The sequence below is a fragment of the Camelus dromedarius genome, chromosome 5, assembly GCF_036321535.1.
Source record: "Camelus dromedarius isolate mCamDro1 chromosome 5, mCamDro1.pat, whole genome shotgun sequence".
NCBI lineage: Eukaryota > Metazoa > Chordata > Mammalia > Artiodactyla > Camelidae > Camelus > Camelus dromedarius.
This window is the reverse complement of record NC_087440.1, coordinates 54,052,866-54,069,934: the sequence shown is the minus strand read 5'-3', so window position 1 is coordinate 54,069,934 and position 17,069 is coordinate 54,052,866. Positions and strand designations below refer to the sequence as shown.

The window sequence follows — 17,069 nt, the reverse complement described above, 5'->3', positions numbered from 1 at the left end:
ACTCAGTGTTTTAATCATCAGTTTGGGCAGCAGTTACTCTAAACGCAGGGAAGCCCAGACTCCCATGGGTATTTTTGGAAGGTACGGCGACTAGTCGGTGCATGCTTTCTAGTACCTCTGCACGTGGTCCCCAGGTGAGCCCCGGCCGCTTCTCTGAGCTGGAGGCAGCGGCGTCCCAGCCAGGGCGGCAGCTGCGAACTCTGGCGCTGCCCGGGTTTCCGGGACCAGGGCCTGCGAGGCGAGGCCCGGCGGCTGGATGGGAGGATGTGGGCGGGGCTCCCATCCCAGAAAGGGAGGCGAGCGAGGGAGGAGGGAAGAAGGGAGGGGCTGCCGGGGAAGAGGAGGAGGAAGGAAAGAAAGAAAGAGAGAGGGAAGAGGAGGAAGAAGATGCAAGAAGGCAGAGGAGGAGGGAGGGAGGGAAGAGGAGCGGAGCTCCGCCCGGAAGCTAGGTGAGTTTGGCATCTGAGCCGAGGGACGTGAGCCTGCGACGCCGCTGCTGATCCGGGCTGAGTGTCTCGCCTCTCTCCCTGATGGGATTCCCGTCCGCGCCGTCTCGAGCCTGCTGCGCCCCAGTCCTCGGCCCTCGCCCAGGTTCACTGCAGCCGTTCAGAGGTCCCCAGGAGCTGCTGCTGGCGAGCCCGCTTCTTCAGGGACCTATGGTGAGCGAGGCTACCTGGCGAGGGGCGGAGGGGAGCTAGGGCGCATCTCTGAGGAGAGAGACAAGGGGCTCTGGCTGTGGCCGAGGCAAAAGGTGGCCTTCCCCTCTCTGTCTCCCCCCCCCCCCCCCAATCATAGTGCTAGAGGTAGGGATGCTGGCACTGAAAGACACTTCCACGTACGCTACTGCCTCTACCCAGACCACTTTCTCGGTCCCGTGACCCCGGGGAGATTTCCACCTTTGGTAGGTTTGGGGCAGGAGAGGAGAAAAGAGAAACCTTTATTTGAAGGTCATTAGGAAAGACTGTGGGGTCTTTAGTGGAATACGTTGCCCGTGGACTAGTATTTGTGATCCCCAGATGGACAGGGCCAGGGGAGAAAAGGGAGTGCCGGCTGTGAGGTCCGGAGAGAGTGAGGGGGCTGAGGCACGACCAGGTGGAGAGAGAACACCTAACCAGGGCCAGTTCTTCGGTGGAGAGCGCAGTTCTGCTGCTTCTGGAGCGTGCGCACCACTGGAGAGGCTGCGTCTAGAGTGTCACCAGACCCGGCCACCAGCAGGCGAAAGCCCCCGAGAGCTGGTAGACCACAGCTGCCCAACACAACTCCACGAGCTATTTTCGTTGACTTGAAGCATCCAAGGAGCGTCTCCCTCTATTATTTCATGGTGTCGGTCTGTAGGGATGATGGCCGGGATGCTAGCTGATCCGGGACACGACTTCCTGCGGTGTTTGCGTTCTTCAGGGAGTCCCTGGCGAGACGCACAGCGGACGCGCGGCTCTTACTGGTCCTCCTGCCCCGGAGCCGACGGGACAGGGTATCGGGATTCCCGGGTCCCGCGCGGCCTCAGACGCTTCCAAGGCACCGCTTAGGTGGATAGTTTGTGAGGATCGCGGTTTGTGGGCTGAAGGCTTTGTAAGATGTTAAAATCCCCAAAGACATAGACTTGGTAAACTGAGGCCACCTTTGAATAAACTGGCGTTGGGGATAAGCTCCGGCAGGGAAATAAAGGATAGTCGCCACGAGTTCCATCCCCTCCCCACCAAGAAAAAGTTCTAGAGATGAAAGTGCTTTTAGGCTTTTTTAAATTAAAAAAAAAATCAGAGGAGAAAAATTTGATTAGAGGCGAATCCTGCTGAATCTGAAATTGAAACACAACCTGCTCTTCTCCCAGCCTCTGGGTTTTAGGCGCAGCGCGCGCTCCCGCTGCCGCCCTGGGAGATTCCTAGGGTCAGAGGATTGTCCCTGGACTGTGGGCGCCCGCCCCTTCCACTGCCCTTCGCCTGCGGGGACTGGCCCTTCTCTGTCTGCTTTTCCTATTTCTGGAGCTCCTCCCATGGGGCATTTTTAGGGTTCCAGGCATCTCAACCAAACTCTTTGCTCTTCCCACTCTTTCGCAGTCAGCCACAGCGGTGGCGCGGGAGCGGGAAAACCTTAAACCGCTCAAAAAGCGGCGCGGCTATCGCCCGGCGCAGACGGTCGCGTAGGGGCGCCCGCGGCCTCCGCACCCCGGCCAGTGCGGTGTCGGGCGGCGCCGGGCAGCCGCGCCCGGGAGGAAGGGCTAAGCGCTTGATCCTTTACTCTTCTTCGCCCAAGCCTTCCTGAGAGTGCTCCCAATAAGAAAATCAAATTTGTAGGGGAGAGTGAGGTCGGCAACATGAGCCATCGAGCTCTGAAGCGACCCAAGGCAGGAACTGGGAACGACCTCAGGAAAGGGCGGCCGAGTGTCGCGCGCTTTGCAGCGGGAGTCTTGGGACTCGGGACCCTGGACGGCCCCGGGCTGACGCAGGGTTGCATGGATCAGGGTTTCGAAAAGGCCCCCATGCTGAGCGACCCACGCGTGCAGCATCTTCGGTTAGCTTAAGGACAGCCCAGTAATCCCTTGAGCTGTGGGTTGGTAAAATTCTTGAAGAAATATTTGCTGCGACTCTGCAGCTGGTGCAAAGGAGGAAGGGGGTGGGGGAGGAAGTGGCGGGGGAGGAGTAGTGGTTTAAAAAAGACTGGCTAGGGGAAGAGAGAGAGACGCAGACGCAGAGGTCGAGCGCAGGCCGAAAGCTGTTCACGGTTTTCTCCTGGGAGCGCGGTGGGATTTTCTTTCTGTGCCGGGTCGGGAGTTGTAAAACCTCCGCGACATTGAGACCTGGAACATGTGATGACCCCTTTCCGAGGAGACGCCTCTTTGAGAATCTGCCCCTTGAATGGCCCGCCGACCACTTTCTTTGGGGATTCGCTTTGCTCGGGGTGGGGGGACGCCGCGGTGCGGAGATTCTCTCCATAAAGGAAGCGAGAAAAGAGCCTACCGGCCGCTCCCGCATCACTTTCCCACACCGATCACCGCGCCTAACCATCTCCCCTCCCGCCCTGCCTGACAGGGTCAGCAGCTTTTGGCTGGGAGCTAAAGCGGCTGCCCAGTTTCTCTGAACACTTGCAGGCGTCCGCCGGCGGGGAATCTAGCTGTCGCTGGGGCAGTATTTCGCTTCGGGGAGACCCTGGATAGGAAGTGGAGGGGGGCGCGCGCGGCGCGCGCGCGCGTGTGTGTCCCTCAGCACTTTCCTTTTTAAATGTCCCTTGATGGTAAGGCTTTCAGCCGCTGAGCCTCCACCACCCCCGATCCCGGCCCCACTTGAGCCAGGTTCGCGCTGAAAGGCGCAGCCCCTGCAATGCTCCCGAGATCCTCCGGCTTCAGGCCGCGGGCGCGAGGGCCCAGCCCCCGAAGCCCCGAAGGCCGCAGGTAGAGGTGAGGACCGCGTCCTCCACGCGCTGGACCCGGAGATCGGCCGAGGGGTCGCCCGAGCGCCGCCCGGAGCTCCTCCCGGACCTCCTCCCGGACCGCAGGAGGCTCCGGCGGCAGACGCGGAGGCTGGCCTCTCCTGGAGGGGGCGGGGCCGCGGGCGGGCGGGCAGCGGGGCGGAGGAGAGCGCGCGGGCCCTTTCGCCGCCCGCCGAAGCTCGGGGCGGGGCCTCTGCGTTCACGTGACTCAGAGGGGCTGGAAGAAAAACAGAGTCCGTCTGCGCCAGAGTCTCATTATATTCAAATATTCATTTTAGGAGCCATTCCGTAGTGCCATCCAGAGCAACGCACTGCCGCAGCTCCTCTGAGCCTTTCCAGCAAGTTTGTTCAAGATTGGCTGTCAAGAATCATGGACTGTTATTATATGCCTTGTTTTCTGTCAGTGAGTAGACACCTCTTCCTTCCCTCCTCCCGGGAGTTCAATCTGCCCTCCCCACCTGTGCTCGCTTCGTGTCCCTCCCGTCGGACCTTCCTTCCAGAGTCCACACTCTGCTTTCTGGCAGCGCTGTCGCTTTCTTCTTGGCCTGGTGGCCGCTGTGCGCCTAACATATCAGTTCTATTTAAAGTGCTGCTTGCTCCCACTCTCAATCTCTCTCAAATCCGTGCCTTACAAGAAAGGGGAGAGAGGGGGCTAAAGAGGTGAAAGGTCCGCAGCTCCGGGGGCTAAACACCCTCTTCCCCACTTGACAGGGGAGCGCCCAGTGCCCCCGTGGCGCGTTTCCAGCTGCTTGTCAAAACTCACAGAGATCACACTCTCGGAATCATCCCCCACAGCCTTCCCTGGGAGTGAGCTAGCGGGAGCGATCAGATGCTTTTTGCTGGGCATTTCAAACTCACCAGCCACAGTAAAATAAACCCCCAAGCCATTCGGTCAGCTCCCAGATCCTGCCGCCCAGTGTCTTCGCCCTGCCCCTGTTTCTCTGCTTTCCCTCCCTCCTGCTCCGAACCAGCTGGAAGTTGTGGAAGTTGGGCTCAGAGGGCGGAGGAAGAAGGGCGGGTGGAGAAAGAGGGGGAGAGAGGCAGAAGGTCTGAAGTGGAGAGGAGAGCGATGGCATTTTAATTCTCCCTCCCCCACCCTTTTCTACCTCCTCAATGTTAACTGTTTATCCTTGAAGAAGCCAAGCTGAGATCATGGCTCAGATAGCAGTTGGGACAAAAAAAGATTAACAGGATGGAGGCTATCTGATTTGGGGTTATTTGACTGTAAACAAGTTAGACCAAGTAATTACAGGGCAATTCCTACTTTCAGGCCGTGCATGGCTGCAGCTGGTGGTGGGGGGTGTGTGAGGGAGAAGACACAAACTTGATCTCTCTGACCTGCTGTACATCTTGACCCTCTATCTCCAGCCCTATATGCGTGTGCAGAGACATCTCTATTTCTCTCTAGTTATTGGTGTTTATTTATTCTTTAACCTTCCACCTCCTCCCCCTCCCCAGAGACACCATGATTCCTGGTAACCGAATGCTGATGGTCGTTTTATTATGCCAAGTCCTGCTAGGAGGCGCGAGCCATGCTAGTCTGATACCTGAGACGGGGAAGAAAAAAGTCGCCGAGATTCAGGGCCACGCGGGAGGACGCCGCTCAGGGCAGAGCCATGAGCTCCTTCGGGACTTCGAGGCTACACTCCTGCAGATGTTCGGGCTGCGCCGCCGCCCGCAGCCTAGCAAGAGCGCAGTCATCCCGGATTACATGCGGGATCTTTACCGGCTCCAGTCTGGGGAGGAGGAGGAAGAACAGGTACACAGCACGGGTCTGGTGTATCCTGAGCGCCCCGCCAGTCGGGCCAACACCGTGAGGAGCTTCCACCATGAAGGTTAGTCCCTGTACCCAGCTTGGGCTGGGGAGGGCCAGGAGGGCTGCCTGGTGGAGCAGTGGAAGCCCTGGGGGAGAAGAGTTCAGGTTACATCAAAGCCCCAAATCTAGGAGGCTGGGGAACTGAGCTGCTTACCTCCAAAGCATTTCCAGAGCTGTGGCTAAATTTGTTTTTTTGGAGACAGGGGAGGGGCTGGGGAGAAGGGGAATGATACCACTCAGTCGTGGTCTAGCCCCCGTGGTGTGTTTTTGCTATATCAAAGCCTTTTATGCCAGGTTTCTCTGCCTTTTTTTTCCAAAGCACCTACTGAATTTAATATTACAGCTGTGTGTTTGTCAGGTTTATTCAATAGGGGCCTTGTAATCCGATCTGAATGTTTCCTAGCGGATGTTTCTTTTCCAAAGTAAATCTGAGTTATTAATCCACCAGCATCATTACTGTGTTGGAATTTATTTTCCCCTCTGTAACATGATCAACAAGGCATGCTCTGTGTTTCCCAGATCGCTGGGGAAATGTTTAGTAACATACTCGAAAGTGGAAGAAGAGGGAGAGGGTGGTTGTGTGCATGTTTCCTCCTGCCTCTGCTCTGTTGGCCCCTCTTTCTTTACAACCACTTGTAAAGAAAACTGTGTACACAAAGCCAAGAGGGCTTTAAAAGGGGAGTCTGATGGTGGTGGAGTAAGGAGTTGACACATGGAAATTATTAGACATATAAAGAAGGCAGGGAGATCTTTCTGTCTTTGGTGCTTGCTGAATGCTAGCTAAGTTTCACCAGTTTGCCAGCTGCCCCACTTATCTGCTCCTTCAAATCACAAGGTATGCTTATTTCCCCCAAATAGGCTTCACTATCTAAGCAGAATTCACCACTCGTCCCCCCAACTCTTAGCTATTTCTTGACTTTTCAAACTCTTGAAAAGCTCATGTGCTTTCTTTTCCTCCCCAACTGTGCCTAGAACATCTGGAGAACATCCCAGGGACCAGCGAAAACTCTGCTTTTCGTTTCCTCTTTAACCTCAGCAGCATCCCAGAGAACGAGGTGATCTCGTCTGCAGAGCTTCGACTCTTCCGGGAGCAGGTGGACCAGGGCCCTGACTGGGAGCAGGGCTTCCATCGTATAAACATTTATGAGGTTATGAAGCCCCCGGCAGAAGTGGTGCCCGGGCACCTCATCACACGACTACTGGACACAAGACTGGTTCACCACAATGTGACACGGTGGGAAGCTTTTGATGTGAGCCCTGCGGTCCTTCGCTGGACCCGGGAGAAACAGCCGAACTATGGGCTGGCCATTGAGGTGACCCACCTCCATCAGACACGGACCCACCAGGGCCAGCATGTCAGGATTAGCCGATCGTTACCTCAAGGGAGTGGGGATTGGGCCCAGCTCCGGCCCCTCCTGGTCACCTTTGGCCATGATGGCCGGGGACATGCCTTGACCCGACGCCGGAGGGCCAAGCGTAGCCCCAAGCATCACCCACAGAGGGCCCGGAAGAAGAATAAGAACTGCCGGCGCCACTCGCTCTATGTGGACTTCAGCGATGTGGGCTGGAATGACTGGATTGTGGCCCCACCAGGCTACCAGGCCTTCTACTGCCACGGAGACTGCCCCTTTCCACTGGCTGACCACCTCAACTCAACCAACCACGCCATCGTGCAGACCCTGGTCAACTCCGTCAATTCCAGTATCCCCAAAGCCTGTTGTGTTCCCACCGAACTGAGCGCCATCTCCATGCTGTACCTGGATGAGTATGACAAGGTGGTACTGAAAAATTATCAGGAGATGGTAGTAGAGGGTTGTGGGTGCCGCTGAGGTCAGGCCTTCCTTGGGGACACACACACACACACACACATCCATCCACTACTCACCTACACACTACACAGACTGCTTTCTTATAGCTGGACTTTTATCTTAAAAAAAAAAAAAAGGAAAAAAAAAACCTAAACATTCACCTTGACCTTATTTATGACTTTATGTGCAAATGTTTTGACCATATTGATCATATATTTTGACAAAATATATTTATAACTACGTATTAAAAGAAAAAATAAAATGAGTCATTATTTTAAAGGTAAACTATGTTCTTTTTCTCCTTAATCCTTCCTCTCTTCTTTCTGCCCCATCTCTTTTGAATGAGATTTTGTTCTATTAAGGTGGGGCTGGGGGCAGGATGGAAGTCAGAGAGTGGTAACTGGAGGTGGTTAAGTTGGACAGACAGGAAGTAAACTGATGGTGGAGGATGGTAATTGCCAGGATGAATTGTTTTCCATTTCTATTTAATGTTAACAAGGACAAGGACGCAGCATCCTCTCCCATCTGGATGACACATGCCTTGGAGAAACAGTGGGATGAAAGGAGTAGGCCAGATTAAAGACTCTGTTTGGGGCTCCTTGTACATCCTCTGTTTTTGTTCACCTGTTAGAGGTGTGTCCCAGCCAAGTGTGATGGAGAAGAGTCTCAACTCTAGGGAAATGGTTCTCACCTCTGCTTTGATGATACCCCAAGGTGTCTCCAGTTATATTTTAGGCACCAATGTTGTATTTTCAAACCAAAACTAATTTGCACACTCACATATGAGCATGTGTGTATGTATGTGCGTGCTTTTTTTTTTTTTTTAAAAAAAACAGGAGTTTTGGGGAGTTTGAGAATTGGGTTGTATCCAATAAAACAAATAATGTGCCTTACCTTCAAAAAGTTTGGTGACGACTATTTTAATATACTACAAGGTGGAATTCTCCAGTGTTTCTGGACTTTCCCCCTTGTCTCCTATTCCCCAGATGAAGGCTTTCATAGAGTTCAAAATTCCAACAGACTGAGTTGGTTGGAGGGGTGGCAGGTAATGGAGTCAGATACCGAAGGGTCAGAATTTCTAAGTAGGAATTGTGAAACTCTTCCACTGTCTAGAATCTCTCAGGTCAAATACCAGCTCCTTGCGTCTCTCTGCCACCCCTCCCCCCTGCCTTGGAACTGGGCAGAAAGTGATACACCTGGTGGCTGTAATGTTCTGAGCCAGGGTTTCTTCAAGGAGGAAGCTCAGTTTTTGGCCAAAGTAAAAACGAAAAATGCTAATGTGCTTACACAGTCTCCCTCAGTTCAGGGCTGCCAGCAAGGCAAAGAAAGGGCTTTCTGGAATCACATGGATAGAGGGGCTAAGAGGACTAGAGGAGAGACCTTTGCTTTTTCTTACTTGCCACTAGCAACTAGGTTATGCCCTGGAATTTTAGCTTGCTTGGGCTCATTTCTTACATGTGCTTTTTATCTGCATGGGCTTGGATGGGTTTAAGGCAAAAGCAATGTCTTTATATAGTCTGCAGGATGGGCGGTTCAGAGTGCATTCTCTGTCAGGACGATGTAGGCATGGGTGGCAGTGTGGTGGCCGTGTTGGCAGTGAGTGTGCACCCCCTGCACCCATGTACACACACTCTTTCATGTGTTCTTGGGGGTGGGGTGGGGTGGGTGAAGCAGGACTCATTTTTGTTTTTAATTACTGAAGTCCTGCAATCCTCCGAAAGGAGCAGCTTAGTGGAAACCAATAAAAATAGAAGTGGAGCGGTTGCCAAAGCCCCAGCTCCCCGGAGAGCGCAGGTGGAGAGAGGAGATCAGAGCCCCAGGCAAAGGCAGCAAGACTCCACAGTGCCTCCAAAACTCCTTGCAAAGAGGGATGCTTCCCCCCTCCCCTAGCCCCCCAGGTCACTGCCCCTTTGATTAATGGTAAGGAGGTCGAATAAATCATTTAGGGGAAGCCCATTATGGGTTCCCCTCAGGCGGTCTCATTTTGTTTTGCCCGATTTCCACCAACTTTCTGAAGCGTACGTGTCATTGAAAAAGAACCCACAGATCTCTAGCACTTGGACAAATTATCCGAGGGCGAATCTTGAGCCCAGTGGCAGTCTGGCTCAGGTCACTTTCTAGCAACCACCCTCCCCCTCAACTTCCCCCTCCTTCTACTGGCTTATTTTCAGGAATGGATAATGTTGTTTATTTGTTCAGCCAAATATTTGGTCTGGGGAATTTACCGTGAAATTCTGTGAATTGCATATACCTAGTTAACAAAATAGTCCTAATGCCACAAATGTTAGCATGAAAAACAACAGCTATGGCCAGCTTTAACTCTTTAAATTCTGCTGGAAGGCATAGTCCTGAGGTCCGGGAAGATAAGGAATTGAATGTGTGTGATGACTTAACTTAGGTTTCACTATTTTACATTTTGGGCTAATGCTGGACTCAGTACTTTAGGGAAGCTATAGGGTGAATCTCGTCATTGCTTTTGGATTAAGTCTGCCATTCCCCGCTCTGACCTCCAACCCCTCCATATCTTTTTTGCTCAGAGTAATGTTCTCATTACTTAAAATAAGATGGGGAGGGAGAATCGCTCTCGAGGAGTTCAACAAAGGCGTAACCACATCAGAGGAGCTGCTCGGTTGATCCTTGCCCAACTCTTAAACTCAAACCGGCTTCCTAGGAGCTTAAGAAAAAAAATAGCTGGGGGAGCGGGGGATGGGCCCGGAACGCATCACACATTCCCCGACTTTCGTTGCGTAATTCGCTCTGAACCTGCCAGGTGACCTGCTGACTTTGTTTTCTGTCTTGACCATGCTTCATTCCACCACCCCCTTGCCGCCGGGCAGCGCCACACTGAGAGGGCTCAGGGCAGCCGCGGAGCTGGCAGACCCCAATGATCACCCGGCCTTGGACTGATGTCAAGGTCTGCGGACAGGCTCCGCCCCCTCCACCCCCGCTCCCGGAGCTCCCTGGCCCTGGGGCCGCGGGGGCGCCAGTGGGGCGTCCTTCCCACTCGGGACCCGCTGGTGCACCTGGCGGCCTCCGCTCGCACCCGCCCCCGCCCCCGCCAGATCGCAGATTTCAGTCTCTCCCACCCCCACCAGTCCAGGTTATCCGCCCTCGGGAGTCGGGGTGCATAGACCGAGGGATCTGATCAGCGCAGGCAGGTCCGGACATTTCCTGTGAAATGGGGTCAAGCGGCCACTCGGAGCCGTGGAATCTGGGGAGAAAGCTCATCTGGGTGGAAGGGTGCGAGAGGGGTCGAGATCTTGAGGGGTTTTCCGTGGTGATGGAGAGCAGGAATTAAGGAACTCACAGTGGACGAGCATCTTGGAGGGACCGAGTGGGGCGTGGGAGGATGGGGAGCAGAGCGCAGAGTGGACACGTCGCGCCAACTGTCCTCTCGACCTCTTCACAAGGCAGAGCCCCAGGCTCAGCTGAACTGCCCCTGCGCCTTCCCCAGCTGTTGGCGAAGGAGGGGAATGGGAGCAGCTTTGGGTGTGCTTGAGTGGAGTCGGCTCATTTCTTTCAGAAACCAGATGCCAAGCCCGTAAAACTAGACTCTGCCGCAGACCTCCTCTGGACCAGGGACCCACAGTGCCGATCCCCTCACCCGCGACCCAAAGGCCCGAGCTCAGAATGGTGTGACCTAAGGGGAATCTAGGAGAATAAAGCTTCAGGCCCAAGTCTCCAAACTGTCCCTAATGGTACTTTTGTTTCAACACAGAGCAAGTTGTATTATATATACACATACTCTTTATAAAATGAAAAGAATAATGCACAAGTGTTGATGGCGACCTTACATTACCCGAGAATCAGAGTTATTAGTATTCCCTGTAGAAATTTAGAATAATTGGTAGACTGTCAAATTAGAACTAATGGGGGAGGGGGGTGGAGATAGCTCAGTGTTAGAGTGTGCAAGTGGTCCTGGGTTCAATCCCCAGTGCCTCCTTTAAGTGAAAGAAAAAAATAGAACTGATGCAGAATTAGTCAGGAGAACCATTTAAGATAGACTAGCACAATTTCACAAACTAAATTAACTGGAAATAGATTGAGTGTTTAAAAATGTGGCCCCAGGTTGTATTGCAAGGGTCCCATTTCCCTATGCTTTCAGCGCTTAGTGGCAGAACAAATAAACGGGTCAAAACTGCAGTGGTCACCAATGAAGAAAAGTGGCTTGTTTTAGGAAAAATTTTGGATTGTTGTAATATTTTTGGAAAAAAGAAAACACTGGGAATTTTGAAAAATAAATTCAAGGTGTGCAACATTTCATCAATCCCAGAAAAAGGATTTAGAATATTTTCTCAGTAAGGAGGCCATTTGAAATTACCATTCATAAGTCACCTTACTTAAGGTATTAACTGAAACAAATTCCAGTTGTCTCTGCTTTTTCCCTCTTTTCAAAATATTCTCTAAAAACCTTGAAGAGAAATATAAATGCTGCTCTATTGTTCAGAACAAACTATTGGGAAAATTCCAGAGGATTCACTGCTATAGAAATATTTACTTCAAAAATGTGAAATTTGAGGAAGAGAAGATGGAACAGTGATTTGCTGAGTTATGTTACTAATGAGAATTTCTGAAGTCCATTTTTCAGTAGGTATCACATCTCTGAAGAAAATCTCATTAACCTCTTGAATTTTTACAACTTAATTTCTAAAAATATTTAAAAAACAAGGCCCCCATCCTAAATCCTTGAACCCCCTACCCAAGGTCCAAGAAGAATCTAGTTTTGCATAGTTTCATTGCCATTACTTTAGCAATATATTCTTCCAGTTTTGTTAACTAAAGGCCTGGCCAGCAGATGATTTTCTAAAGGATTCAAAGCACACAGAGTTTAAAACATTGAACGCTTTCTTTTACTCTTGCAATTGTTTTCCCTGTCCCTCTGTCATCAGCAACTGACTCCATGCTACATGGAGCTGTCTATGATTCAGCTGAGAAAATGTATGACTATGTTCATCTCAAGCCTCATGTTAATTTAATCCTTGTCATTTGGTTTTCAAAGCAGTTTGTTACTGAGGTAAGACCTAGGCGAAGAGCCCAAAGATATAGACATTATAGGGAGAAAGAAGGTCCAATTGAATTCAATTTACCCTAGTCTTCTGTTGATAATTATGAAAAAAATAATCGAGTGCTCTTTTTCTAGGATAACAGGTACAGTTAAGGCTATACCAAATATCCCTTGAATTCATGTAGGATTCCAAAGTAGAAAAAGGTGTATCCTTTGAGAACTTACTTAAAACTTTAACTGGTCAGTGAGAGCTGTACAACCCAAAGCATTAACTTCACCTCCAGAAAGTGCAGACTCCAGTATTTAATGTGCAATTGTAATATCTCATTCCAGTTGCTATTATTTCTAGTTTTTATTGAAATGAAATTTAAAACATTTTTATGAGATGGGAAATTTGCTTACAGCTTTTACTCTAAAACAACTATTTGTTTTTTGTTCTTTGTTCATATATTTACAAAATTTCATAAAGCTTCTTTTGTGTTCTGTTTTTTTTAACTTCAGATAAGTATTACAACCTTAACATAGAATGAGTCTCCAGTGATTAGTTTATGTAATGTTAATGTGGATCACCTACCTTCATGAAAATAGCAGAGGTATACAACTAGTCAGTTTGTTCGTAATTTTAAGCAACCTGATTATAATAGCAGAGGTGTGGGCATCACTTCCCAGTTTCATTAAGATTCTTACTGACTTCTTAAGGCTCGACTTAAATGATATGACTCTAGTACTAAACAGAATACTCCTTGTTTGTTTTAAGTGTCCTAAGAAGTGGGTTACCTGACATCTGGGGCTCAGACAATTTTATACTGTGGGACTTGTAGCCACCTGATTTGGTCATTTGGGGACTATATTCCTTCTTGTGCACCAGAGAAGGAGAGACGTGCTAAAGATCTCTGAAACCACTGGCTGAGCAATTTTCTACTGGACTCGGTGTGTCCCTTATCTTCTTGCCCTGACTTCTCACACCAGGTTTCTTGGGACCTGACGGTGATGGGAAAAGGAGGCAGGATTATCTAAATACAGTAATTATCAAGTGGAAACCTATTCAGTTAGGTTACTTGGCTCAGAACCGACCTTGACACTTGCAACCTCAGATTCCAGCTGGCTGGGGTTAAACGAAGATGTCTAGCTGCTGAGTGATTTCCACATGCTTCTTTTGTGTGCCTTAACTAGGACAGACAAAAGATGTTTTTCCAGCGGGACTCACTCCTTATGAGGCCTGACCCTCAACAGAGCAAACTAATCTCAGGTGATCTTGAGGTTTTAGGGCACTAAAAGAACTTTTAGAGCATGGAGAGGTAATTTGTTCAATAGTATCTGAAAAGAGTTTATTTACCTCCAGAAGATGAGTTTTCTTTACTCTCCTGAGTCCTTCACTTCCTCTGAGAGCAGACTTGTTATTTGCATAGCAAAGCATTCCATTTAGCTGGGAAGGAGAGGGTGGGCACCACTGAGAGGAAGAGTCACTTTTCCCACCATCTTACAAGACTCAGGAGTGTGATAAGTGGGTCTGATCAACCTTTCCCTCCCCTAGACTCCAAAACTCCAGACTATTTTGCTCATTATCTACCTTGAGATCAACCAGCTTTTCCGGATGGAAGAGCTGTAGGATTTAGCACACAGCTGCTGAGAGCACAGTCCTGCCAGCGCTGTTTGGCCAGTTAGTGGAGACTTGCAGGTGAAAACTCCAGGAAAACAGACCTGCCAACGTCCCTCCTTGTCTTCTTTACAGACATTGCATTTTACTTTTAATAGAGACCCCAAGTACTCAGAGGAGATTTTTACTGCATTGACGACCCTCTGTGTGGAATTACACCATTTCAACTTCGTATTATGTTTGTCACTGGCTCTCCTGCTTGCTCTACCCCAAACTCAGCTGTGCATTTAAACATGGTCTCCAAGGTCCTGCCCCTGTGTAGGTTATTGTTTATTTAATTGTCACTTAGCAATTCTCCAGGACGAGCTCCTAATTTATTTTAACCAAATAACCCCACCTTAGCGAGACCCACCACCGTAAATAAAGGAGACTTTTTAGCATTGTAGAAGATTGAACACTCAGATTCTCATTAGCATGAGGTCTGCTGTGCTTCTTTTAATGTGTCTGTTATTTCCAAATTGGGAGATCAGTCACAGGGATCTGAAGGGAGAAACCAGGACTTTAATAATCTCTGTCAAATGGGGCAATTACAAAATTCTGAGAGATTTGCTGTGAGAAGCCAAAGTGTGATTTTGAGTTGAAACTGTTAAATTTTGAGCATTTGTGGGAGAACCTCAATCTAGCCGTATCTCCCTGCGATCAATCATGTATGATGATGAGTCACTGTGACTTTAAGTAAATTTAGGGAAATGTTGGAGGAAGAAAATGCCAAACAGGATAAAAGGATCTGTGGTCTCTTCCTCGGTGTTTCATCCATTGACAATGTTTTTAGGCTTCTCTAAGAGAAGTGTGACTCTGGGGAGGGAGTGTGACGGGGAGGGGAGAGTCAGGAGAAGACTTCTATCTTCCCCAGAATCATTTACAATGAAATTGTATTCAGGTTGTATGCACATAGTTAAAAATGGTACCCAGAGTTTTAAACAGAAAAGTATCTACTGAGATAAACATGAGTTTATAAAGAATTGACTGCATCCCTGTGTTAACATTAAAATCTTACATGTATTATATGGCACTTAAAAGACATGCAAATGGTCAATGGATGGAGAATATTCCCAGTTTTAAAGTAATAATAGACTGGCCTAAGCAGATAAAAAAGTTTTATAAAATGACACTTATAAGAAGCCTTTATTATTAGGTTATTAATAGAAAAAGAGGTCAGTGAAATAAACAGCTCAGAAACAGCTTTAAAGTATTGTTAGAGCTTAACACCTGATAAACCAGAAGCAATGTAGGAGAAGGTACAGGAATTACTAAGAAATGCTGCTTGGTTAGATGGATAGCATGCAAATGTGATTTGATGTAGACATATACACCCAACTTCAGAAATGTCTGAACATATTAAAGAGATAACCATAACTGAATTCTAAGTACAGGAAAACTGAATTACTTATTATCCAGCCTATTGAAGAAATACCCATTCAGACTCCATAAGAAATTGAGGGTACTATTTCAAGGCAAAGAAACGGGGTTTGATGAGTAGAAATTTAAAAAAATTTAGAACAAAATGTAACAAAATATAAAAGGCAAAACAATAGAGTATGGAATAAGACATACTTAATATGTACTATGAAATACGTAAATTATGGCTATAATCTGAGGTCCAGGGGAAGATTAATAGTCAATAACAGGGAAAAGATGCCTTAGACCAGAGATGGGCAAACTTTTTCTGCAAAGGGCCAGACAGTAAGTATCTTAGTCTTTGTGGATCGTAGTCTCTTGTGCAACTGCTCACCCCTCCAGTGTTGCACGACCCCAGAGAGAAGAGTGAACAGCATGTAGGATGCGTTCCAACAACTGTACTTATGGACACAAATTTGAATTTCATGACTGTCACATGTTGTGAAATTTTCTGATTTTTAAAGCCTATTTTAAAATGCGAAGACTATTCTTAGTTTGAGGGGACTGTGCAGAAGCAGGCGGCAGGCTTTGGCCGAAAAGCAGATTATCTAACCCCTGCTTTTGGCCACTGCATCGGCCCAAACGTTTTCCTCGAAACAATAGTCTCAAGAGTGCTTTTCTGAAAAAACAAAGCCATGACCAAGTACATTTGGGGAGTTCTGGGACCTGTATTCTTCTCTTGGAAGTTTACAATGAATACTCACATTTCAAAGGCTTTGAGAGGCCACACCAGGGAGAAACCTGCTCAACCTTGCTCCACCCAGGGATGCATCAACTTAGTACCATAGTACGTACGCCCTTGTGCCCACAGATCTTCAACCCTACCTGGTATCTTGCCTAGCTCTCTGAGGACACTTCAGGCCTCTTTTCCCTTGTCCTCTAGATTCCAGCCACGCGGGCCTCCTTCCTGGTGTACCAGCACCTGTGCTCCTTCCTGCCTCAGTGTTCTTCTGGCGGTTGTCCCCCTCCTGCCTGAGAAGTTCTGCAAGAGCACCGCAAGGCTGGCCTCCTTGTGGTTCAGTTCTCAGCTCAGATGCCTCCTTAGTAAGGTCTTCTGATGAGCTACTTAGAAAGGGCTCCCTGCTTCCAGCTTCCTCAGCCATGGGATTCAGTCTGTGTTCACTGGCTGTCATCTGAAGTTCTCTCTGTCTCTGCATGCGGATCATCTCACTGCAGTGAAAGCTCCGGGAGAGTGGTTACCTTGCCCCTCTTGTTTGCATTAGATCATTCTGTCCCTAGAAGGAGTGTCTGCAGATGAAATGCATATGATATAATTTTATTCAGACAGATTGAGAGAGAGAGAGAGAGAAGGAGAGGAAGTATTTCACAGATCACATTCTACATTTTGGGAAGTACTATTTTGCACAAAAGGAAATACAAATGGTAAACTATCACTTGAAAAAATGTAACATGTCACTTGCAGTTACAATGCATATTAATACAACTTTAACTTTACATCGTGACTCAAAGGTTATTCTAAACAGCTCATGTAATTACACCCAGCAATTACTTATGGTATTCATTTAATTTTTTCTGGGGCATATGGGTAGCCTGCAATAAAATCTATAAAATTGTTTGGACCTGACATTTTGGGGAACACATCTCATAGAAATAATCTGAAGAGGAATACAGTCATCTTTTTCAAATAAGTTGATATCAACACAAGTTATCATAGTCAAAGATTGGAAATAATCTTTCTATGCTTGTTAAAAACGACTATAGCGTAAGTTACACCAATACCTGGACTTGTTTATTAAGCAATATTTAATCAAAAGAGCAGAACACAAAATATGCCCTCCAATTACACTGTAAAGTGTGCACAGACCCACTAAATGTAGCTAGACAAGAAATTGCAATAAAGCAAGTTAAATTTCTTGTTAACGGCAGTCTCATCTCTAAGTTTAAAAAGTTGATGAAAGAAAAAAGATTGGAGCTTGTCTGCACAGAGGAGAGAAAACCAGT

The 17,069-nt window shown here is 48.5% G+C and overlaps 1 protein-coding gene across 3 annotated transcripts; it reads left to right on the top strand.

The window, feature by feature from the left end:
• Positions 1 to 339: 339 nt before the first annotated feature.
• On the top strand, positions 340 to 7,332 carry BMP4 (bone morphogenetic protein 4). Of its 3 annotated transcripts, none has more exons than XM_031453755.2 (4): positions 340 to 449; positions 3,702 to 3,826; positions 4,935 to 5,258; positions 6,212 to 7,332. In XM_031453755.2, exons 1-4 carry the CDS (start codon positions 388 to 390, stop codon positions 7,066 to 7,068), a joined length of 1,368 nt encoding a protein of 455 aa, XP_031309615.1. In that variant the 5' UTR covers positions 340 to 387; the 3' UTR covers positions 7,069 to 7,332. The 3 variants fall into 3 exon arrangements, with proteins under 3 accessions (XP_031309615.1, XP_010981238.1, XP_064342037.1); XM_010982936.3 differs by having other exon boundaries at positions 381 to 659; positions 4,882 to 5,258; XM_064485967.1 differs by lacking the exon at positions 340 to 449 and adding an exon at positions 2,720 to 2,737 and having other exon boundaries at positions 4,882 to 5,258.
• Positions 7,333 to 17,069: the final 9,737 nt, after the last annotated feature.